The sequence below is a fragment of the Scyliorhinus torazame genome, chromosome 3, assembly GCF_047496885.1.
Source record: "Scyliorhinus torazame isolate Kashiwa2021f chromosome 3, sScyTor2.1, whole genome shotgun sequence".
NCBI lineage: Eukaryota > Metazoa > Chordata > Chondrichthyes > Carcharhiniformes > Scyliorhinidae > Scyliorhinus > Scyliorhinus torazame.
In genome coordinates this window covers 197,516,391-197,541,132 of record NC_092709.1, presented here as the reverse complement: position 1 = coordinate 197,541,132, position 24,742 = coordinate 197,516,391, and the positions used below count along the sequence as shown (strand labels likewise).

Here is a 24,742-nt window from a genome sequence, read left to right as displayed (position 1 = left end):
GCTTCTTCCATCTCAAGGATCTTTGTGCCTTGTGCCTCCATCCGCTGCTCTACCCCCTCCAAGGTTAATCAAAGGGGGGCCACCACTTCCTTGATTGTTCTGGAAAGATCTTCCATAATCTACTGCCTTTGCTTATGGAACCCCCCACAAGGAAATTCCAACAATTTCTCTGTTGGCTCCAGGTAAGGCGTCGATGATCCGAGGGCTCCGCCATGTTTCTCTTTCCTCACTCCACCTCATTGAGTGGTGTGTCTGGAAAGCTGTGGAAGGTTTGAATCGAGAAAAACAAGTTGTGAAGCAGTATTTTCGAATCTGTCTTTAGAAAATCACATCAAATGGGTTTGGTTCTGGGGGGTCATAGAATGTGCATTGAAAGGGAATTTCTTGATTCCTTGGTTTTTCAGTTAGGAATCTGTAAGGGTTGCTTCCAACAGATTAGTTTAATTGTGTACTTTTTGTTAGGACACTCGGAGCTAGTACATGGCCAATTCCAGCCCCACATGCTCGGAATCACAACACAAGTGAATTAATCAATTCTTATAAAAATACCCAGTCTTTAACCCTTGGCTGCCAAATAATTAGTCATCAGGTTTGTAAATGTAAACACGATTACTGTTTATTTATAACAAGGACTATCATGAAATACACAGTAAATACTTAACGGACGCTAATATTTACTACCCACTTTAACTGTTTCACCCTCGACCCACACACATAAGACAGAAAAACATGGGAGGGTGGGGGGGGCGGAAGGGGTAAAAAATAAGAAGGATGAAGGTCAAAAGTTAAGTCTTTGCTTCAGATGGTGGTTCTTTAGCACACTTTCTTCACAGCAAGTTTACAGACTAGAATCTTTGGTTTTCAGCCAGTCAATGTCTTCTTTGTAGACTCATTCATTCAGGGTCCCGCAGTTTAGCAAATGCAGTACTGACAGACAGCAGGCTTTCTGGAGAGACACCTTGGGCGGGATTCTCCCCTACCCGGCGGGGCGGGGGAATCCGGAGTAATGGAATGGCGTGAACCACACCGGCGTCGGGCCGCCCCAAAGGTGTGGAATTCTCCGCACCTTTAGGGGCCAAGCCCCCACCTTGAGGGGCTAGGCCTGCACCAGAGTGATTTCCGCCCCGCTGGCTGGCGGGAAAGGACTTCGCCAGGCGATGCATGCGCGGGAGCGTCAGCGGCCGCTCACGGCATCCCCGTGCATGCGCAGGGGAGGGGGTCTCTTCCGCCTCTGCCATAGTGAAGACCATGGCGAAGGCGGAAGAAAAAGAGTACGCCCACGACACAGGCCTGCCTGTCCAGGCCACCGTGGGCCAGGCAACCGTGGGGGCACCCCCGGGGCCAGATCGCCCCATGCTCCCCCCAGGACCCCGGAGCCCGCCTGCGCCGTCTGCTCCCGCCGGTAAGGTAGGTGGTTCAATCCACGCCGGCTGGCGAGGGCTGACAGCGGCGGGACTTCGGCCCATCGCGGCCCGGAGAATCGCCGGGGGGGGGGGGGGAGCCCGCCGACCGGCGCGGCGTGATTCACGCCCCCGCCGAATCTCTGGTGGCGGAGAATTCGGGACACGGCGGGGGCGGGATTCACGCCAGCTCCCGGCGATTCTCCGACGCGGTGGGGGGTCGGAGAATCGCGCCCCTTATTTCTCATCAAACTGGGCCTTCAGCTCGAGGTTCATATTCAGGCCTCTATCTTTCAGGAGAGAGAGCTAGTCAGTTCTGTACTCTACCTGTACATAGATTCATCCAGGCTCTCTGCCAGTTCAGAAACACAGCCTTTCTGGAGAAAAACAGAGAGGAGAGGATAGCAGGTGCTTTCCTGGGCTTCCAAGATCAAAATTTAAAACCAACCTCAACCCTTGGAGTGCTGAAAAACTTTCCAGTGGGATCAGATCCAACCACCACTGGTTACTTGGGCTAATTCATTGGCCACCAGCCAAATCAATCAAACCGAGTCCCAATCAAACCGAGCCCAATCCGAATCAACCAAACCGATCAGTCTACAACTCCAGTATGAATCAGCACAGACTAACACAGTGATTTCTCCTGGCGCTGGAATTCTCTGCTTGGATTAAAGGCAAAGGCCACTTGCCTCAAAGATACATGCCCATTAATCATCCATGAAACAAAAATTTAACGGCAAAAATAAAAGGGGAAATAAAGGAACAGACCGGAAGGACCCTTAAACTGTTTTAAAGCAATTTTGGGGGTTAATCTTGTAAGATCTTTTCTGATTGTGTATCTTTTATCTTGTGCGCTTATGATTAAACTTTTCATTCAACGAACATTTTTAATGCGTCCATGTAAAAGTTATCATAGGAGTTCCAAGCTTTTGAGTTCCGTAGTTATTCCCCCCACGTTTCTACAATACAAAATAAAAATTACAATCAACCATGACGGATTTCAATTTAAAATCTGGCTTGCTCAGCATTAACATTACCTGTGGAGGTACCACAATCGTGTAAAAATCATTAATGATGGAGTTGACAGGCTCTCTTGGTTACTGGACATGTTTTTCAAATTTAGGCCTTTCAAGGATTTTGTTACCTCTGAGGTCAAAATAAGCATCAAATGATTTTAAAATGTCATCGAATTTTGCAGATGATTTTAGCTATCATATCATTGATTATTGGGCCTACCGAATAAAGCAGCGAGTTAACTTGTTCAGCTTTGACCTTTTTATCCAGATCTGAAACAATCATGTGGCAAAGGAATCTCTTTCTCCAGAGTCCCCAATTTTATGACTGATCTGGGCCTCGGGTCAGTCCAGATTGATTTGGAAGAATGGATTTCTGATCCATGGTTAAAAGTTTTAAATTGCAGGTTCAGCTTTAAGAGGTTTCTGAAAATCGAAGATGGCACTGCCTTGTGCTTCTGCACAAAGGGTTTTGTTGTTTTTGGCAGGCTACCACATTAATGGCATTTGCAGACTCATCGTTTACATTTTCCCACAATGGCTACCTGAATCAACTGGTGAGAGTCTCCTCTGCTTCAGCACCATGTTTTTAAAGTTACCGTCGCAATTCATTTTAAATATTTTTTTTTGTTGGGAGTGAGTTCAGCTGCCATATATTTATGCACCAACTTTGGGAATTGTGTTGTCTTGGATTATGGTTCAAACAGTGATTTCTGACCACTGGAGTTTTTAACATTTTTCCAGACTTGTCCAGAAATTTAAAATGTTTAGCTAGGTCAGCTGTCTCTGCACACACTGGGCAGTAATGCCGGACTTACATTGGATTCAATGGAGTGTTCTGCTGCAGTGAGGAATTAAGTTTCTTTCTTCAGTTTCTCAGCCTTTCTTTGGATTTTTTCTCTGGTGATTTCCTTCTGTACCTTTCCTTCATGAGCATTTCTTCAGGCCATTTTTCCAGGATTTTAGTTGTCTTCTGCAATCTCTGCAAGGTTTTCAGTTGTCCCATTTGCTGCCATCATGTTATAGGGTGTTGTGCATAGTTCAAACGGTCGTATTAAGGTATTCATAGTCTAAGGTAGCTTAATACTATTTATTAGCTCCTAGAAACTATATACATAGGTACAGTTAAGGTCCAAGCTAGATGTTGTCTCCATGTTTGCTTCTACACAACTTCTGTCCAACAATACACTGAAACATACGTGTGGGTCATGTGTTCTCTTACATCACCGTGTGGGCAATAGTGTACTCACGATTGAGTGAGTACACTATTGAGGGAGGTGGTAGCACAGTGGTATTGTCGCGAGACTAATACTCCAGAAACCCAGGTTCAAATCCCACCATAGCAGGTGATAGAATTTAAATTCAATAAAAAATATCTGGAATTAAAAGTCCAATGATGGTTATTGAAACCATTGTTGGAAAAATCCATTAGGTTCATTAATGTCCTTTGGGGAAGGAAATCCTTACCTGGTCTGGCCTACATGTGACTCCAGACCCACAGCAGTGTGGTTGCTGCCCCCTCAAGGACAATTAGGGACGTGCAATAAATGCTGGCACACCCTGTGACGCCCATGTACGAATTTAAAAAACCTCCCACTTTATGTGTCAGACCCTTGAACTACATTATGGACCATGGAGTGAAAATCTCACCTACCGAAAGCTGCCTATGAAATATGGCTGTGAAAACTATACTGCTCTTTTAAATGACTGTTGTAGCCATTTTAAGAGATACAGCAGTTTTGAGGATTTTGTCATCCATTGAAACAGTATCCTGCAGGAAGTCCTATTCAAACTGAGAGCTCACCTCCGATGTTACTGTTGAACCTAGGAGTGCCCGTGGATTTAGCCATGTGCAGGAGATTTAGGTGCAAAGCTTCAAATCTGGCTTCGAATAAGGAAAGAGGTAAAGGTATTAGTGAGTCTGCAGGAAATATTTTCAAGAATGGCTCCGTGGATGTGGACTTCAGTTCTGAGGACAGATTGGGGAAATGGAGGCTGTTCTCTTTAGAGAAGCGAAGATTTAGAGGAGATTTGATAGAAGTGCTTAAATCATGAAGGTTCTGGGCAAAGTAGATTGAGAGAAACTGTTTGCATTGGTAGAAGGGTCCAGAACCACAGGACACAAATTTAAGATGAATGGCAAAAGAACCAAAGGTGACATGAGGAAATACTTCTTTCAACTATTTTACGAACAGGTGAGGATGAGTGAACTGGCTCCCCTCTATACAACCTCCTTGGCTGGTCACAACAATGGTTTTTCAATTTATTTTCCCTGTGGATACCTTTTTCAAATCCAAATGGATTTTTCACTATCTATGCAGTGAACAATAAGGAGTTGATCAAAAAGGTTTTCTTCAGTCAAAGAAAGAACAAGCTTATTAGCCACTAAACTCAAGAAAAAATAATTACAGTTGTGACATCGCACACACACACAGGTATCAGAAGTAAAGAAAGTTAGAGTGCAAAAATTAAATGAACATACAGTTAGAAGTCGTATGCGTGAGGCCAAGATTATTAAACATTGCGGCCAATTGAAGCTTTCTGGTTCTTTGGAGCAGGTAGATGCAGAAGATGTTGTAATTCTTACAAGTGTTCATTTCATTGGTAGGTCTTGAGTGTGCTGATTTCTTGAACTGGATGCAGTGCTTATTCCCAGGGAGCGATAAAGAGAGAGAGCACGTGAGAGATCTCTCTTCAGCCTGTTTCTCGGCTGAAGTGTTTTTCCAAACATCTGTCCCTATTGGCTTGGTAAAGTTCAGTTCTTAAAACCTGCTGTAGATGTATATTCCAAATGAATTTGATTACAATGTCTGCTGTAGTCATTTTGTAGGACAAATAATTGCCTGTTTTGATGTTTCATACAGAAACATTTAGGCCCATTTCAATGTAGTAGAAAGCAACAGAAATGGGTCTTTCACATCTTCCACGGGGGGGTCTTTCACAACTTCCGGGGGGGGGGGGGGGGGTTGAGTGTCTTTGGTTGTATATCCCGGCTGGCTAGCAATTCCCCATTGTCTCCATTATTCCTTTTTGAAGTGGGCTTTGACACCCGAGGTGTGATATCCCATGAGCAATCATGTCAGATCATGTCTTCAGTGCAATCCATATAGCAACTTAGTCGTCAACGTGCATTGCCACATATCAGGTGACTAATGGCAGCCATCTTTAGGCATCATTTTTTTTTTTTCCTCTTGTCTTTTAAAAAAGGGTCCCTTTTAAACAGTTTGATATATTTTTGGTTAGCTGGTGAAATTATCGATTGACATCACTAATTCACAATTTCCTGTTGTCGTGACAAATAGCAAGTCACCAAGATCTGGAACGTACTGCCTGAGAAGTTGGTGGACACAGATTAATCATGATTTCAAGAAGGATGAGCACATGATAAAAATATTTCAGGACTTTGGGTAAAGGCAAAGAACTGGGTCTTGCGGTTACAGAGAGCTGGCATTGGCATGATGGGATGGGCTGTACAGCCTTCTTCCTGTTGTAACCATTCTATAATTCTATGATCATTTTTGCAAGAGCTTCATGACCCAATAGGTCTCTCACACATTTAATGGATAATTACATTTCAAATGGTGTGCTTTTTTTGTTATATTATGACATGGGAGTGGGTGTCAGGATGTTTAGCATGGATGTCGGGCAGCATGGTAGCACAAGTGGATAGCACTGCGGCTTCATAGTGCCAGGGTCTCAGGTTTGATGCCCTGCTGGGTCACAGTCTGTGCGGAGTCTGCATGTTCTCCCTGTGTCTGCGTGGGTTTTCTCCGGGTGCTCCGGTTTCCTCCCACAGTCCAAAGGTGTGCAGGTTAGGTGGGTGGCCATGATAAATTGCCCTTAGTGTCCAATAAGATTAGGAGGAGTTATTGGGTTACGGTGATAGGGTGAAAGTGAGGGCTTAAGTGGGTCAGTGCAGACTCGATGGCCCGAATGGCCTCCATCTGCACTCTATGTTCTATGACATTGTTTTGCATCCTCCACAAGTTTTACTGTTCTCAATTAACAGTTGCTATTTGACTACAGAGAAACATCACAATCATTTTTTCACATTTTCTCCTCTCCTGAGCATATCAAGATTCTTGTCTCACCATTTTAAATTACAATCAATAATGGACACATGCTGCTAATTAGAATGCTCACAACCAATTAATGCAATGTAACTTATGCAATTGCAAAATCCTTCAATGTTTCTGTCATGATGTCTTTACATTAGCGATTATGCGCCCAACCCCAAGGCTGGCCTGTTCTGGTCAACCCGCGAACTAGTAAACACTTATTGCAAAGTGATGAAAGTGCAGCAGAAGATGATCATGGAGATGCTGCTGATGGGACTACACTGTTGTATCACTGATCTTACCAGACGTATGAAGCACTATTCAAGATATTAATAGTGCACTCAAAAAGAGTGATGGTCACATGGGTCTTGTACCTAGGCTCTGTGGAGTTGATGAAGGTTGCTACTTGCATGAAGACGATGGTATTAGTCCTTCAGGGACCATCAATCTCCCTTCACTTTCAAACAAGTGAAAAATTATTGCCTGAATCTAGAAGCATTCCTGGCAAGCGATTGGGAAATGATTATTAATACCATGCTATTGGTCACTTACCAGCTACATACTAAGTGGGTAAAACTAATTACCATTCATTACATTACATTAGAGCAGTGGGCAGTTGAAAGAAGTGTATTCAAACAGGATTAGATGGGCAATATTAAGGTTTTATCTCCCTCAACAATTCATAATTTAAGTACATTTTGTAAGGCCCTGCATCAAAGCAGTAATGGTAATTAGTTTTACTCACTTAGTATGTAGCTGTTAAGTGACCAATAGCATGGTTGATAATTCTGATTATTCTGGGGGATTTAATGCAATCTGGAGATAAAGGGAAGCCAATGGCAAAAGCACTTAACTTAGCAGGAAATGAAACCAAGATGTCAGTTAGGATGCAACATGAACAGGGTGGGCACTGATAGGCTCTTCTCTTCGGAAGTCCGACAGTCGAGAATGACTCAAAACCACACTAAAAATGCATTCTCAGATGACTGCGGAACCCAATGTGCGACCTACAATCTCTGTCACGGTTGGGACACATGGGGCAGAATTTTCCGTTCCCCGAATCCGATTTTGCAATCGACGATCGGACGGAGAATCCCTTTTGACGCCGAAATCGGGGGCGGTGCCTGTTTGACGCAGGTTTTGTATCCTCCGCCCCCTCTGAAATGGCATCATTGTGTCGCATGCAGCAAGCCTTTGGGACGGCCTTAGTGCGTCACCTGAAGGCCCTCCCCCGATGCTCCGCTCACGATGGGCTGAGTTCCCGACCGCGTGGTTGATGTGTGATCTCAGCAGTCGGGAACCCGGCGTGGTGGCTGTGAACTGTGTCCAGCGCCGCCAAAGTCGGGCGGGAACTGTCCTGCTGGCTGGGGGGGGGGGGTCTGTGAGGGCTGGGGGGACCCATGGTTTGGAGAAGTGGGTGGGTGCCTCGGTTGCCATGCACTCCTTTCACCGTCGACACTAGGCTTCAGTTTGCTCTTGCTGATAAAACTCGAGGGGTTCCACTCCTTCCTGGATGTTTTTCCTCCACTTCAGGCAGTCATGAGCCAGAGATTCCCAGGTGTCGGTGGGGACACTACACTTTTTGCAAGTAGTCTTTGAGGGTTTCTTTGCAACATTTCCTCTGCTCTTCTGGGGATCACTTGCGAAGTCAAAGCTCCCAGTGGAGCGTTTGTTTTGTAAGTCTGGTGCCAGGAATGCGGATGATGTGGCCTGCCCAGCTGAGCTGATGGAGCATGGTCAATGCTTCGATCTGGAGATGCCAGCCTGAGCAAGAACATGGACATTGATGCACCTATCCTGCCTATGGATTTGAAGGATGTTACAGAGGCAGCGCTGGTGGTACTTAACCAGACTTTTTAGGTGCCTGCTCTACATAACCCATGTCTCTGAGCCAGAAAGGAAGGTGGGTATCACTACTACTCTGTTGACCATGAGCTTCATGCTGGGTCTGAGATCGTTTTCTTCAAATATTCTTTTTTATAATTTGTTCATGAGATGTGGGCGTCACTGGCCAGATCAGCATTTGTTGCCCATCCCTGAGGGTGATTAAGAGTGAACCACATTGCTGTGGGTCTGGAGCCACATGTAGGTCAGACCAGATAAGGATGACAGATTTCCTTCCCTCAAGAACATTAGTGAACCAGATGGGTTTTTATAACAATCGGTGGTCTCATGGTCGTCATTAGATTTGTAATTCCAGATTTTTATTGAATTTAAATTCCGCCATCTGCCCTGGTGGGATTTGAATCCATGTTCCAAAAGCATTACCCTGGGTCTCTGGATTACTAGTCCTGTGACAATACCACTACGCCATTGCCTCCCCATTCTCTTCCTGAGATTACGGAAGGTTGTGCTGACACTCTGAAGGCTGTGTTGAACCTTGTCGTTGACGTCTGCCCTTGACAGTAGTCAACCAAGGTATGGAAGGTGGTCCATATTGTCCCAAGTCCTCGTTGTGGATCTTGATAAAAGTGGGCAGTGCTGTGTGGTAGGGGCAGGTTTTTAGTGGACCTTTGTCTTATGGATGTTTAGTGCTCTCATATGCCTCGGTGAAGGTTTTGATGAAGGCTTGGAGCTCAACCTCCAATTGAAACCTCTTCTCCGCTCTTTCCAATATGTCCACCTCATTCCTGGAATCCAGAACTGTTCACAATATTCCAGCTGAGGTCATCAACTCCATATTTCTGTACAAGTGCCCCTATTAATAAAGCCCAGCAATGTGGTTGCTCTTTATCTACCCACTGAAATAGTCTAGGATAACTATGGTTGGGCAATAAATGCTGGCCTTGCCAGTGATGCCTACATCCCCCAAAAAACCTGAAGTTCCTGATCTCCTCCCTACTCTTTCCGATGCGTTGAAACCCTTCCTAAAATAAGGTGATCAGAATTAGACACAAAACCCCCAACTGAGACTTTACCGGTGATTTAAAAGATTTCTTACTTTTATGCTCTATGCATCTATTATAAAGTCCAGGATTCCTTATGAATTTTCTGACAGGTGTATCAATTGGTACAGTCACCTTCAAAGATAAGTATGTGTGAAACCCCAGGTTTATCTGGTTTTGTACCCCCTTCATAATTGCATTATTTAGTTATATATAAAACAATATATATATATAGAACACCTCCCCCAGAATAAGAACCAATACAATTTGCTTTCTGCCTTAGCCAGTTTTTGTATCCAAACTGTCACTGTCCCTTTAACATCTTGGGCTTTAATTTTGCTATTATGTTTACTATGTGAAAGTTTATCAAATGTCTTTTGAAGGCCCATACACACATTAACTGTACTATCTTCATAAACAATCTTTGTTATTACATTAATGAATGAATCAAATTTGTCAGACATGATTTGCTTTTATATTCCTTCTTAAATTAATTTGAAATGAAATGAAAATGGCTTATTGTCACAAGGAGGCTTCAAATGAAGTTACTGTTAAAAGCCCCTAGTCGCCACATTCTGGCGCCTGTTCGGGGTGGCTGGTACGGGAATTGAACCGTGCTGCTGGCCTGCCTTGGTCTTCTTAAAAAGCCAGCTCTTTAGCCCTGTGCTAAACCAGCCCCTATTTATAAAATTTAAAAAACAGCCCCTAATTTATATAAAAGTAGTCTGCTTTGTTCCTGCCCAGTATTTATATTTAATGTCTTTTATCAGTTGTATTATCTCTTACATTACCTTTGACTTAATGCTAGTATGTAGAACCTATAATATGGCAGACGGTACGGTGGCACAGTGGTTAGCACTGTTGCCTCACAGCACCAGGGACCGAGGTTCAATTCCGGCCTTGAGTGACTGTCTGTGTGAAGTTTGCACTTTCTCCCCGTGTCTGCGGGGGTTTACTCCAGGTGCTCAGGTTTCCTACCACAGTCCAAAGATATGCAAGTTAGGTGGATTGGCCATGCTAAACTGTTCCTTGGTGTCAAACAATTAGGTGGGTTACAGGAATAGGGCGGGAATTGGGCCAGGATACAGTGCTCCTTCAGACAGTCGGTGCACATTCGATGGGTCGAATGGCCTCCTTCTGCACTGTAGGGATCCTATGATCACTTTCAAAGGCATTAAATGAAGTTGCTGTAGTACCAATATTGTAACAGTTATAATTGTACGACGTATAAAATGTTTTTAAATGACAGCATATCAGGCATGCTTTTTAATCAGTTATTCTTCACAATTTATTAATAGACTGGCATCAGATGCACAATGTTATTTTTGGAGTGTAAGCATGTATTTGATACTTCATATACTCCCTTGTGTTACACAACACAATCTGCTGATTAATTTTTAGACCATTAATATTTATTAAATTATTATACCATGGTAAGTTAACTGATCATAAACTTGTTCAATAGGAATAACAACTTGCATTTATAAAGCTACTTTAATGTAGTACAATGTCCCGGTGCGCTTCACAAAATCAATTAATGCAGAAAAATTAATACCAACCTACATAAGGAGATCGTAGGTCAAGTGTTTAAAAGCTCGATTAAAAAGAAAGATTTTACTGAGTGTCTGAAATGAGAAGAGAAGCAGAGAAGTGGAAAGATTTAGGGAGGGAATTCCAGTGTTTAGGGCCTAGGCATCTGAAGGTATAGCAGCCAATGGCTAGAATTTTATACTCCCCCCTCCCTCCCACCATGGGTTGTGAGGCATGAAATTGCACGAACAGATTCCCTCTGGGATCCCCCCTATCCCAAATTGGTTATGATTTTACGTTGGGGGCAGTTAGGGCCTTAGATGGGAAGCCCAATCTGGTCCCAATCAAGGCCTTTAATTGATCACTTAATGGCCATGAAAGAGCCTTTCTTCCCCACATTCAGTTTTTTAGGCTGACGGGCGGATGACAGGGAAAACACAGAAATAAAGATTGTTGGACCTCAGACAGGAAAATGGAGGGGGGGGAGGGGAGTGCCTTAAACAGAACCCTCTTTCCGGCTGGGGGCTCCCTCACCTTAAGACCCAGTGACCACCAGATTTCCCTTCCCAACGTCATCCCCCCCCCCCCCCCCCCCCACCAAGCCTATCCCCCGAGACCCCGACCGACCCTCCAGAGATTCCCTACCCACCAAGCCCAGGGATCCCTGCCACGTATCTTGTCCTACGGTTTCGGAGACTGAGTGCCTCTCCTGGCCACTGCAGCCCTGTGCCTGGAGGGTCTGGAGAGCTGGCAGCTAATCTGATTAGCCAGCAACCTTCCAAGGTGGGGCTCCTCCCAAGTGAGGGACAGAAGTCCGGCCTTATGCTAATCAACACTCGTTAGAGCATAAAATGGCATTGGGGCTTCTGGAATCGGTGCGGATGTGTTCTCCGCCAACACTTCAGATGGTGGAGGCCACGGCCCGCCAACATGAAAATACAGGTCAATGTTTGTTTAAATTCTTTCCTTTTTGAAATAAAATTTTTATTCAGGCATTTTGTTCATACATTAAACACAACCATAACCAGAATAAAAACAAACAGGAAACCTCACAACAAATAAATAACACCCAACCACCCCACCCTCCCTGCCGTTCCTCTCTGCCCATCCTGCCTCCCCCATTTTAACCCCTTTATTTCCCCCCCCCCCCGCCCACCCCGCAATCCCTACCCACCCCCCCACTGACATCTTAACTGTCCTTGAAGAAGTCGATAAACGGCTTCCGCCTCTGGGAAAACCCACCGTCATATGCGCCCTACGCACTACCTTGAATTGAATAAGGCTAAGCCTAGCACATGAGGAAGAAGCGTTCACCTTCCTCAAAACTTCCTCCCACAACCCAGCCTCAATTCCCCCCCCCCACCCCCAGTTTCACCTCCCACTTCCATTTAACTTCTCCTATCAGGGCTCCCTCCCAGTCCATTAACTCCTTTTATATCTCGCATACCTTATCCTCACCCGCTCCTGCTTTTGATACCACCTTGTCCTGTAGCCCTGGGGGTGGCAGATCAGGAAAGGAAGGTACCTGTTTCCTCACATAATGCCGCACCTGTAAGTAACGGAACCCATTCTCACCGGGCAGCTCATACTCCTCTTCCAATTGCTATAAACTTGAAAAGCGTTTCCTTGCAAAAAGATCCCCAAACCGCTCAATCCGTGCCAGTCACCACCCTTGAAACACTGTGTCCAAGCCCCCCTGGTGCAAATCTTTGATTCCTGGTGCCCACACCGAGGCACCCTCCAACCTCCGATGCTGCCGCCTCTGTCCCCACCCCTCAGGGCCGCCACCACCACAGGGCTCAGGGAGTATTTGGCCGGCGAGAACGGCAGAGGTGCCGTCAACATTGCCCCTAAGCTTGTGCCCTAACAAGAGGCTGCCTCCAACCGCTCCCATGCCGACCCCACCCCCACCACCCACTTCCTAATCATGGCTATATTCGCTGCCCAGTAGTAATTCATTATATTTGGCAAGGTCAGCTCCCCCACCCCTGCGTCCCCTCTCCGGCAGCACCTTCTTTACCTGTGGAGGTTTCCTTGCCCACATAAACCCCAAAATCAGAGCATTAATTTTCCTGAAGCAAGACTTTGGAATGAAGATCGGGAGGTTCTGGGAAACAAATAAGAGCCTCGGGAGTACCGTCATTTTCACTCTCTGTACCCGCCCCGCCAGCGACAACGGGAGCACCTCCCACCATTGCCAGTGGCTCAATCGCCAAGGCAAAAAGCAACGGGGAGAGTGGGCATCGCTGCCTTGTCCCATGGTGTAGCCCGTAAAATCCCAAACTTACCCAATTCATCCTTACACTCACTACCGCCGTTCTGTATAGCAATTGGACCCAATCCACAAACGCCTGCCCAAACCCGAGTCATCCCAGCACTCCTCACAGATACTCCCATTCCATCCAAACGAACATCTTCGCCGCGTCCATATCGACTTCCATCTCCTGTCTGCAAGGCCAAGATCTTTCCCAGCAGTTTGGCATCCACATTCAACAGCGATATAGGGCGGTAGGACCCACACCGCTCTGGGTCCATATCCTTCTTCAAAATTAAGCCTGCGATACGTATGGGGAAGTTCCCCCTTATTCCTCGCCTTGTTGTATGCCCTTAATAGCAGGAGCCCTAGATCCCCAGAAAATATCTTGTAAAATTCCATCGGGAATCCATCCGGACCTGGGGCTTCCCTGCCTGCGTCGTCCCCATACACTCCATTACCTCCACCAATCCAATGGGGACCCCATGTCTAGGAGTCGCTGAATTCCCTCCTCACCGGCCGGGGGCTCCGATTCATAGATCCTCTTATAAAATTCCTCAAAACCCCATTCACCCCCACCAGGTCCAGAACCGCTTTTTCCCTCCCATCTTTCTCCTTTCCAATTCCCTCGCCCCCTCCTGCTTCCTAAGCTTGTGAGCCAACATCCTGCTCGCCTTCTCCCCATACTCATATACTTCCCACCTGGCCCTCTGCAACTGCCCCACTGCCTTCCCTGTTGACACCAGCCCGAACTCCATCTGGAGTTTCTGCCTCTCCGTCAACAACCCTGTATCTGGGGCCGCCAAATACCTCCTATCAACCCGCAGAATCTCCTCCACCAGCCTTACCATCTCAGCTCACTCCATCTTAGCCCTATGTGTTAACACCAATATAAATTCCACTTTGACCACTGCCTTAAGCGCCTTCCATAGCTTGGCAGCTTTACATACCCAAGAATGGCAGCCCTCACCCGCTCACACACCTCCTCATCTACTAACGATCCCACATCCAATCTCCACGGCGGGCACTGGGCCCCCCCTGGTCCACTTGCAAGTCAATCCAGTGTGGCGAGTGGTCTGAGACCACAATCACCGGGTACCCAGAGTTGACCACCCCCAACAGCAGAGCCTTGTCCACCACAACAAAATTGATCCACGAGTACACCCTGTGCACATGGGACAAGTACAAAAATTACTTCGCCCTTGGCCTCCCAAACCTCCACTGGTCCACCTCCCCCTCCCCCCCATGTGCTCCATGAACTCCTTCAACTCCTTTGCCACTGCCGACACCCTCCCTGACCGCGGACTCAATTGGACCAACCCTGTCTCAATGACTATATTAAAGTCCACCCAATAATCAGCCGGTGTGAGTCCAGGTCGGGATCTTCCCCAACACGCCCCTCATGAATTCAACATTGTCCATCCCAATTTGGGGCATAAACGTTAACCAAGACCACTGACATCCCCTCCAATTTCCCGCTCACCATCGGAGACCTTCCCCCCTGAATCTGCCACTATACTCCGCACCTCGAACGCTACCCACTTATTTATTAGCACCGCCACCTCCCATGACTTCAAGGGCGGTATTCTCCCCCCCACGGCGATATTCTCCCACCCCCCTGAAACCAGCGAATCGCGCCGGGCCGCTCGGAGAATCGCCGCAAATGGCGAGCGGCGATTCTCCAGCCCGTATGGGCCGAGCGGCCGGCGCGAAAAACGACAGTCCCGCTGGTGCCGTTCACCCCTGGTCGCTGCCAGCGGGAACTGTGCGGGAACGCTGGGGGGATGGCATGTGGGGGTGGGGCTCCTTCAGCGGGGGGGGGGGGGGGGGGGGGGGGCCTCCGATGGGGTCTGGCCCGCGATCGGGGCCCACCAATCGGCGGACCGGCCTCTCTCCCCCCGGGCTTACCTCCTTCCGCGGCCGGCCCCAGAACCCGGCGCCATGTTGGTGAGGGGCCGGCGCGCGTAAGAAGTTCCCTGCGCATGCGCAGGATGGCACGGCCCAACTGCAGATGCACGACCGTTTGATCGGCCCATTCAGTCCTCTCACATTCCATGTGACCAGCCTGGTCGGGAGGCACCCCGCCCCTTTCCCTGCCGATCAATCATATCCTTTCTTGGGCCAGTACGCGTCATGCAACCCTCCAGGCCCGCTCTCGGGTGTCCATCGTCACCAACCCCCTTCCCCACTTCGCCACAACAGCCTAACCTTTGTCAGCAGTCCCGCCCTCACCCCTCCCCTAAACAAAACAACAGTCCAATCCCCCTTTAACACTATAACCACCTGCTCACCCCCCACTGTGCTCCTGTTAACTAGCCTGCCCAGCTAGCCTAGCAGCCCCCACCCATGACGCCAAACATCCTACCCCCCACTGATTCCCCTCCCCCCGCTCGCACACTCCCGTATTGCAAACAACAATAGAGTAAGAAAAAGGTGCACTCACCCTCCGTATTCCTCCAGCATCCCACCACAGAACCCCATAAAAACTCCTCAAAGAAGAGAGTTTCTCCCCTAACCATCCCCTCAAGAACAATCAAACAAAAAGACAGAGAGAACCCACATTTCTTCACATTTCCTGGCCGGAGTTCAATGTCCTCCCTCAAAGTCACCCAAAGGCGGGCTAGGTACAGCATCCCGAACTTCACCCCCTTCTTGAAGAGGGCAGCCTTCACTCGGTTGAACCCGACTCTCCTGTTGGCCAGTTCCGCACCTAGGTCTTGACGGAGCTCATTACCTTCGCAGGTACGTCTGCCTGACCCAACGCAAGACCTTCTCTTTATCTAGGAACCGATGGAGCCTCACCACCATCGCCCTCAGGTGCTCATTCACGTGTGGCTTTCTCACCAGCGCCCTATGCGCGGGGTCGACCTCCCCCATAAGAACCAGCGTCCGCTCACTCGATGCCCTCTGGCATCTCAACAATTCTTCACTTTTTTCTTCGGGAGCAGTTCTCCAGATCCTCCACCTTCTCCTTTAGCCGTTTCTGGGTCTCCCTCATCATCCAGATCTCGGCCGCCAACGAGGTAAGCTGCTCCTCATACACCCCCACCTTCTCTTCCACTTTCTGGAACGCCTGGCGCTGGGTCTCCAGCCTCTGCTCCACCCGATCGATCCCTGCTTTTAGCGGGTCCACCACCTTCGCCAGGTCCTCCTGAGCCTCCCTTCTCTGCTGGCTAAACTTCTCATTCAGGAAGTCCACCAGCTGTTCCACCGACCATTGGGCTGGTAGGGGCGGCCGTTTACCCACCGGCATCTTTCCATGTGCCACACAAAGTGTTTCTTGTTCTAACAGCTCCTTCCTTCTCGACACACTTCTGGTCTGCGCCTCCATCCACTGACTCCACCAGTGGAGTTTCCCTTTCCTTCACCACCTCTACACCTTTTCCCACCAACACATCCGCCTAGCACACGGGGAAAGGGACCGGAATAAACGTCTCACGCGGTAGATGCCAAATGTGCTCATTCAATCACCGCAACCAGAAGTCTTTTAAAAAAAATGTATTTCATGGGATGCGAGTGTCACAGGCAAGACCACATTTGTTGCCCATCTCTAATAATGGCGGAACAATAAAATCTAGGCTGTTGAGTCGGCAGCATTGGAGATACAAAGATATCTCAGTGGGTGTAGAGTTCAGCAACTTACAGAGATTGGGGGAGTTGAACACAAGCATGAGTCATTGCCAGACTGAGGGCCAGCATGTCGCTGTTGTGATGGGTGAATGGGACACGAGGGCGAAATTCTCCACCTCGTGACGCCGCAAACACAAACCACGATCAGGTGGAGATCAGGCATCCGGTCAAATTCGAGGTCTGTGCCCGACCCCGATTCGGGCGCCATGCTCCGTTCCTCGCTGGTGGCAATAGCAAGGTTTGCGCCTGAGCTGGCAGTGGCATGCAAAATCTTCATTTGGGTGCATTTAAATGAGATGAACGGGTATTGGACACAGTATGCTCGGCCCTTCCATGAAGCTCCACACCACTACACAGGTTTCCCGGCGACGAGGGGGGCTGTCAGGGGGCCAACGGCGGGACGGGAGATCCTGCTGGCAGGCTGAATCCGCCGCCAAAAAACATGTGGCGGGGTGATCAGTAAGTCCTGCCAAATCGCCCAAACGGAGAATTTCGCCCAGAGTGTTTTGATGAGGGTGCAAGAAAAATGGCAATGAAATAGTTGAGTCAAGAAGAAACAAAGACATAGATGTGGGTTTCAACAACAGCTGAGCTGAGGATGAACGTTACATGTTAGAAGTGGGAAGTCTTGGTGATGAAGAGGATGGTGGCAGAAACTCTGCTCAGTTCAGGGCCAAGGATGTGAACAGTCTGGTTCAGTGTCTTGGGGTGGCCAAGAAGTGGGATGGAGTCAGTGGATATGGAAAAGAGTTTGTGGCGGACACCAAAGACAATGGGCGTCATTCTCCGGCCTCGTTAGGCTCTCACTCGAGCAAAATAAAGCCAGTGAATAGCAGGAGAGGCCGAAACTGAGAACTGCGCCAGGTGCCAAACAGTTTGCGATGCAGCCCGACCGTTCCTGTTGGCGAAATCGGAATCTCGCCGAGGCGCAGTGAGAAACCAATTATCCCCATGTAAGCCTTATTTCCATACAATTAATGAGAGTCACCCCATATCCAACGGCCTCCCGTCATTCAGCGGCCTCCCCAGCAAATGGTCACGCTGGCACCGATTAGTACTCCTTTTCAAAGTCGTGAAGCTGGCGGAAGGGCTTCTGTGGGGAGCTGAGGAGGCGAGTAGCCATCTTTGCTCACAGGCAAAGAGCCCAGGGTCGCTGGGATTGCCACCCCAGTGCTTGACGGGGGGTGGGGAACCTTCCGCAGGGGTGGGCTGCCATGGAAGGGTGGGGGGGGTGGTGCTGCTGGGCAACCGGGGGGCCAACTGCACACGGTACCACCATGCCAACACCTGGATCGTGTGTATCCATTCCTGGGGCAACCCTTATCCCTGCCCATCTGCCCCACTGACCACTTATAACCCCCACGGACTGCCAGCGCCTCTGGTAGTGTGGCTGAAGGCTATTGCTGATACGGAATTGGCAATCATGGTTAAGTGAGCATGTTACACAACCCACGTGGATTCCCATGGGTGGGAGGGCCATGTGGCATGTGGGAGACATTGCCCAGCATCCTAAACACACCTTGGTGCTTGGACACTGTGCCTGAACACTGCGGAAGGCAACATCACACACGCAGCAGCCAACATCCGAACACCCAGCACCCAGAAGATGGGACACAGCTCTGGGGACACGTCCACGGCACCTCACCACCAATCTGGGCCCTCAGCCAGCGATTGTGGGAGAGCTTTTCCTGAGGAGAAACAAAGAGGGCAACATTAGCTACATGTGTGGTTCACAGTGCTGGGTGGGGTGGGGGGGACAGCGTTTGAGGAAAGGTTGGGAGGGTTGAAGGGGAAGGGGGTGGAAGGAGTGTTGGGGGTCACATGGAGAGTTGGGGAGGATTGATGCTCGCGTAGGGGCGGAAAGGTCTCGGGGCGGGTGTGGGGGGAGAGGGGACAGCATGGGTGTCAACTCATGTTCGGTGTAGGTCAGTAACCTTTTTCCGACACTGGAGGCCAGTACTCCTGGTCATACTCCTGGCGCTCATAGCTGTCGCCATTGTCATAATATACACCAGTACATCATGGTGCAGACACACACACTGATGGACATGCAGTGGGACCAATCAGCATACACAACACCGCAGCTAATCACCAGTGAGAGCTTACGCACTATAAAGACAGGGGACAGGAGAGTTCCCGCTCATTCGAGTAGCAGCCAGCTCGGAGCACAGAGCTCACAGCCTGCAACACAGACATTCACCATGTGCTGAGTGCATCACCTGGTTAGGACAAGGCAAGGGTCAACAGTTAAAGCTGGTATTGCATTTACCCACAGTTCAAGTTTGTTAATATAGTTAACCTTATAATAAAATAGAGTTGCACCACTTCCAGTGTTGGTGACCTGTTTGTGATCCAGAACACCCAACACATCAGCCATCTCGTCCCATGCAGCACTGGCTGCCCTGTAACTGGCCATCTGAGACTCTCGGGGAGCAGGACATCCCTCCTGGCCTGCACTGTGTCTAGGAGCCTCCGCCGATCTGCAACCCCGAATCCTGGGGCCGGTCTCCTCGGCGCCATTGTTGCAAGCTGGTTGGGGTTGGCTGAGCAAGAACTGCTTAAGTGCTGCCCGACCTTGTTAGCAGGGGGCTGGTGAGCGCGGTGCCAGCGAATCGTCTGACAAGCCCTCATTTGCGGCGAGAAGCCCATGGGGCCTCGTTAAGTGGACCGATTAATGTTGAATAGCGTTGCCGGCCTAGCTGGACCTAGCACTGGGAAGCTCGCAGCAGTTTCCGCTCGTTACCACACTTAGAAACCTTTCTGTAGAATTGCACCCATAGAAATCTATTGCAATTGTTTTTTCATCCAATATTGAATACCAGACAAGCAGTGTGACAAATCAAAGGGAGTGGAGGGTTCAAGAGAGGTGCTGGGAAGGTAAAGCTGTGATTTTATATTGGATCTTGCTTGAATTTACCTACTATCACAACTTTTTGGCACATTAATGCAATGAAAAGAATTGTCTCCCTATTCTGGCACATAAAATTCCAAACATGAAATAGAGGCCATTTCCAAGGTTCCTGAAGATTCACTACATTATGCTTCATTCTTGCAGACTCATACTCAGCTAGATTTTCAGCTTTGAAAACAAAGAAGCTGTAAGTCTCTGTTGCCTTTGGTGATGATCCATCAAATCACTCCTTAAGGCCCTTAAGGTGGATTAAAAAAAGATATTACCCCTTCGAGGATTGTTGTAGCATCAAATTTCTTCAGTGTATTGTAAATAGAAGCCCATTTACTTCACAAAATAATTGTTTTCATTGCTTCTTGCAATTATCTTTTTAAATTGCGTTATTTCAGAAACTATACAGGGGGCTATAATTCGTGAAAGGTTAGTTATTTCATAATTTAAAAAGAAACATTCTCCTCTGCAGAAAATAATGGCAGCATGACAAGGCAACAATTATCCACAGTGGTCCATGTATATTATCCACCTACGTAAGTACTTCATTTTAAGTCTTTCATGGGATGTGAGCATAACTTGCAAAGTCTGCATTTATTGTCCATCCCTAACTGCCTTTGAAGAAGTGTTGGAGAGCCATCTTCTTCAACCACTGAAATCCACATAATGTAAGTACACCCTCGGTGCTTATACTAGCATGTTTACAGACTTATTGGGCAGGATTTTCCACCCCACCACATTTCTGTTTCACCCCGCCGGAGGGATGCTCCGTTACGCCGGCCGTCCAATGGGGTTTTCTATTGTGGGCCAGCCCCACACCATCGGGAAACCCCTGGGCTGCCGGCAAAATGGAGCATCCCACCGACGGAGAATCCAGCCCCTGGTCTACATATCTTTTCTGCTCTGCACTATTGCTTTCCTACATATAAATATCCACACTTCCCACTCACACAAATATCCACACTGCCTCTCATATTTAGATCCAAATTGTCCTTTCACATGTATGTACATATTCATTTTCATATATACATATTGCCATATGTATATGTCCACACAGTCACTCCTGTAAATCTACGTTGTTGCCTTGCATATCTTCATTGCCTCTGACATATGAGACCGTACTGTTGTCTCACATATAAATCTTTAAATTTGTTGAACTATTGTGGCTTTTACAACACAGGGCTGTCTACTGGGAATTTGGTTGGGGAGGTAAGTGCACCACACATGATTATCCATTCCTAATTGCTGGAAAATTCGACTGTTGTGTTATGTACTCTGGGATAACACAGGCTGCAATTTGATGCAGCTTTGACCAAAAGATACTCCAGACTTCGAAGTTCAATGTGATTTATTGAACCATTAGCACAGTTCTCTATGAGTTTGACTCTCCTGCTAATCTTGCTATAGTAACTCAGTCTAACTAACCAGTCTGCGCTAAGCCACGTGGTGGGTGTGATGCTTCTGATCTGCCTCTGTCCTACTCTCTAAGTGTCACCTGTGGCAAGAGACAGAGCATGTGTGCCCTATCCTTATATATGGGTTGTGTAATGCCCCCTTGTGGTAGTGTCACCTCTGGGTGTCTTGACTGCCCATTGGTCATGTCCTATTCTATGTGTTCATTAGCTGTATGTCTGTATGTCATGACGTCTCTGGTGCTCCCTCTAGTGTTTACTTAGTCGTAGTGTATTTACATTAACCCCTTGTGTATTTACAGAGATGCATATCACCACACCGTCTGCATGAAAGCAATTACTCTTTCTTTTGGATAGTGAGTGATAAGGGGCGACCTGGAAAAATAGTGGTGTTGCAGTAAATGTGAGAGAGGGAGAGAAATAATCTGACCGCATATGGTTTTCAAAATATTATCTTGTATTAGGAACAGGTAAACTGCATGAATATACATAATCCATTTTTAGTCCCAGACTGTATATTTGCAGCCTACTTGTGACATTAAGTGATTTTCATTTCATTTCAATTGTAACTGTTCAAATATAGTTAATCCAAACCTCAAGCTATAGAGTACTGTGCCATCCGGATGCAGGCGAATCATTCGATTTTTCACTGTAACTCCATGTACAAATGACTTCTTGTCATTAATAAAATACGTGTCAGGAACCCAGAGTTGGTCAGCCACCCTGTTGTCTAGAGTGAGGTTCAGAGGTATTCCAGAGTAAGATAGTCTTTTGTCTCTCCAGGATTGCTGGAAGTACATTGTCAGAGTATAATCCTGTACAGAAAGAAGGAAAAAACATTTTCATATTCAACTCCGAGAGGTCAATTTCACATTACTCCCCTACAGCAGTAAGCAGTCTTGGGTCATGGCAAGCTGCACTCACTGTTTCTGTGTAATTAGATTGTAACATGCTGACCATAGACCTCTTGTGTTAGTCAAATGCATTTTTAGATTTTAGATTAAAACAGAACATCTTGCAGAGTATTCCCTTCATTCATAATGCATGGAGCAGAAATTGCATCCAGGGATTCATAAGGAGTATTATAGCAACACGAGCGGATACATTTTATTTTTGCAGGACCTTGAGGAGCTATTTTCCCTGATTGATTGCCATTTTATGCTGCATGTAAATACTGATGAAGCTGCTATATCGCGCCTCAATTTTCCAGGGCTAATGAAGGGAAAATAAAGCAATGGCACTTTATAGCTTTCTGGACTCAACATTGAGTTTAACAATTCCAGACTGTAAACTCCGGGCGCGATTGAATGGCCTCGACCCGCCCGACTCAGTGACGTGACGAGGCCGTTATATCACGTGAGACGCCTCTCACGAGATTTGCAACGCGCAGAACTCCTTGCGAGATCTAACAAGATCTAATGAGATCTCGTGAGACATCACGATCTGGATCTCGACCTCGCTGGGCGAGATCCAGATTTCATTGTATCACGATTTGCCTTCTTCAAAGAGAAGAGCAAAAAGACAGAAAAAGGGATGAAGAAACAAGTAGAACTTTGTTGCATTTATTTTTACCATGTCAAGTGTTTTGTTTAAAATCAGGAATAGGTTTAAGATCATTGATTCATGGTTTCCATCTTGTAAGATGGTGGTTTACACCAGATGTTCAACTCTGTGTTAAGCATCATCTGGTGCGGCTCAGGGACCCCACTCTGGCATTGTGGACTCTGCTACAATCACTGGAAAGGAAGACTGCGGGCTGAGGAGGTAGACGTTTCACTGGCCTCCGTTTTCTCTGGACTCTCTTCTCGGCCAGCTGAGCGTTTTGTTTAAGCTCGCCTCATCCAAAGCCCTTCCAGTCAGCCTGCAGAGCTCACAGTAGTACGCCACTGTCTCCCAGTTGTTAGATATCTGCATAACTCGTAGTGGCGTCCAGGAAGTCATGGCTCAGTACCAGTTCGCCATACAGAATGTCCAGGATGTTGTCATACTGCCATCAATCAGCATCAACAACATGACTCTGGAGATTGTTGATAACCTCATAATATCATTCACCAGGAATCTGTCACTTGATGCTGAATCCACACACACATCACAAAAGCTAAGCTGCTGTGTCCAAAGTTGAGTAAGAGAGTGCAGAACAACAGCAACCTGACTAAAAACACCAAACTGTGAGTCTACCAAGCCTGTGTCCTCAGCACAGTCCTCCACAGTGGTGTGCCCTGGACACCATTTGCTAGGCAGGAGGAAAGACTGAATAATTTCTACCTTTGCTGTCTCAAACATATCCTTGACATCTCTTGGCAGGAACGTCATCAACTCAGAGGTCCTGTAACATACAAATTCCATCAGCATACACTCATTGCTGAGCCAATGACATCTGTCCTGATTCATGGGATGGATGACAGCCATACACACACAAAGACACTGATATATCATTAAAGGTTATGTGCATGGCACATCTCCTATCCACAAACCTGCTGTCAGGATATTTGGACATGTTTGTATGGCAACATTTTCAATGTTAAAATGACATCTTAAAATTTATAATGCAATTTTGATCTGTTAAATGTTGACTCTTCCACAATATAGCAGCAGTCACTAGCGCTTTATACATGCCATTGTTCTGTGGTTTTTGTTCCTTTTCTGCCAAAGTTACGTTGAACGATCAGGAGAATCCCACTGGAAAGTGTGGCCCCCCCTCCCCCCAATACTGATTTAGACAGCGGCCATGTATGTCATGATATTCAAACACACACATCATGATCGACACACCAACAGACAAATCAGAACACACAACACCACAACCAATCACAGACAAAGACAGGGACAGGATAAAAGGACAAACACGACACCTGGTGGGCAGTAGATCTGGGGACAAGGACAACGACAAGACCTGTTTTAACATCACAGACAGGGAGTCCCCACGCGCAGAGTATCAAGACAAAACTGTAGATAATAAGTTTGAATAAAACAGCGTTGTACCAAATACAACTGTGTTGGCTCATCTGTGTGTCAGAACGCCCAACACCACATTGTACAGGAGTGGATCGATACCTGCCGACTAACCTGCCATTCTGGACATGGACCTCACCAATAAACCGCAGCCGTTGCAAGTCACGGGGAACCTTGGTACCAATTGGAAGCTCTTCAAGCAGCGATTCGACCTGTACATCCGAGCCAACGAGAAACAGAGTGCCTCGGACGAAACAAAGATTGCAATGCTCCTCTCCTACGCAGGTCAGCACGCCCTCGACGTCTTCAACTCACTGGTGTTCGAAGAAGGCGAAAACCAATCCAAGTATGACACAGTCATCCTCAAGGTAGACCAGCACTTTAATGTTGAAGTGAATGAAAGTTTTGAAAGATATCTCTTTCAGCAACGCCTGCAAGGTAAGGAGGAGCTTTTTCAACCCTTTTTGACGCACCTCCGAATTCTAGCGCAGTCCTGCGGTTATGGCAACACCTCAGAGTCCATGATCAGGGACCAGATTGTTTTTGGCGTTGCCTCCAGTGGCCTATGCCAGCAGCTTCTTAAAATAAAAAGCCTCACCTTAGCGTCTGCAGTGGAAGCCTGTGTCCTCCACGAGAATGCAACCAGCCGTTTTGCCCGATTTCAGGCGTCCAAATTGGCACGGAGGGGGTCCCCAGCCGTCGAATC

At 47.4% G+C, this 24,742-nt stretch overlaps 1 protein-coding gene across 3 annotated transcripts in view; it reads right to left on the bottom strand.

Annotated features, from left to right (window-relative positions):
* LOC140408879 (gamma-aminobutyric acid receptor subunit beta-1-like) overlaps positions 1-24,742 on the bottom strand; it is a 609,207-nt gene that overhangs the window by 219,517 nt on the left and 364,948 nt on the right. For all 3 annotated transcript variants that reach the window (XM_072496707.1, XM_072496708.1, XM_072496709.1), the window contains exon 4: positions 21,679-21,899. In XM_072496707.1, the coding sequence (XP_072352808.1) occupies positions 21,679-21,899 (221 nt within the window). The remainder of the gene's footprint in view (positions 1-21,678; positions 21,900-24,742) is intronic.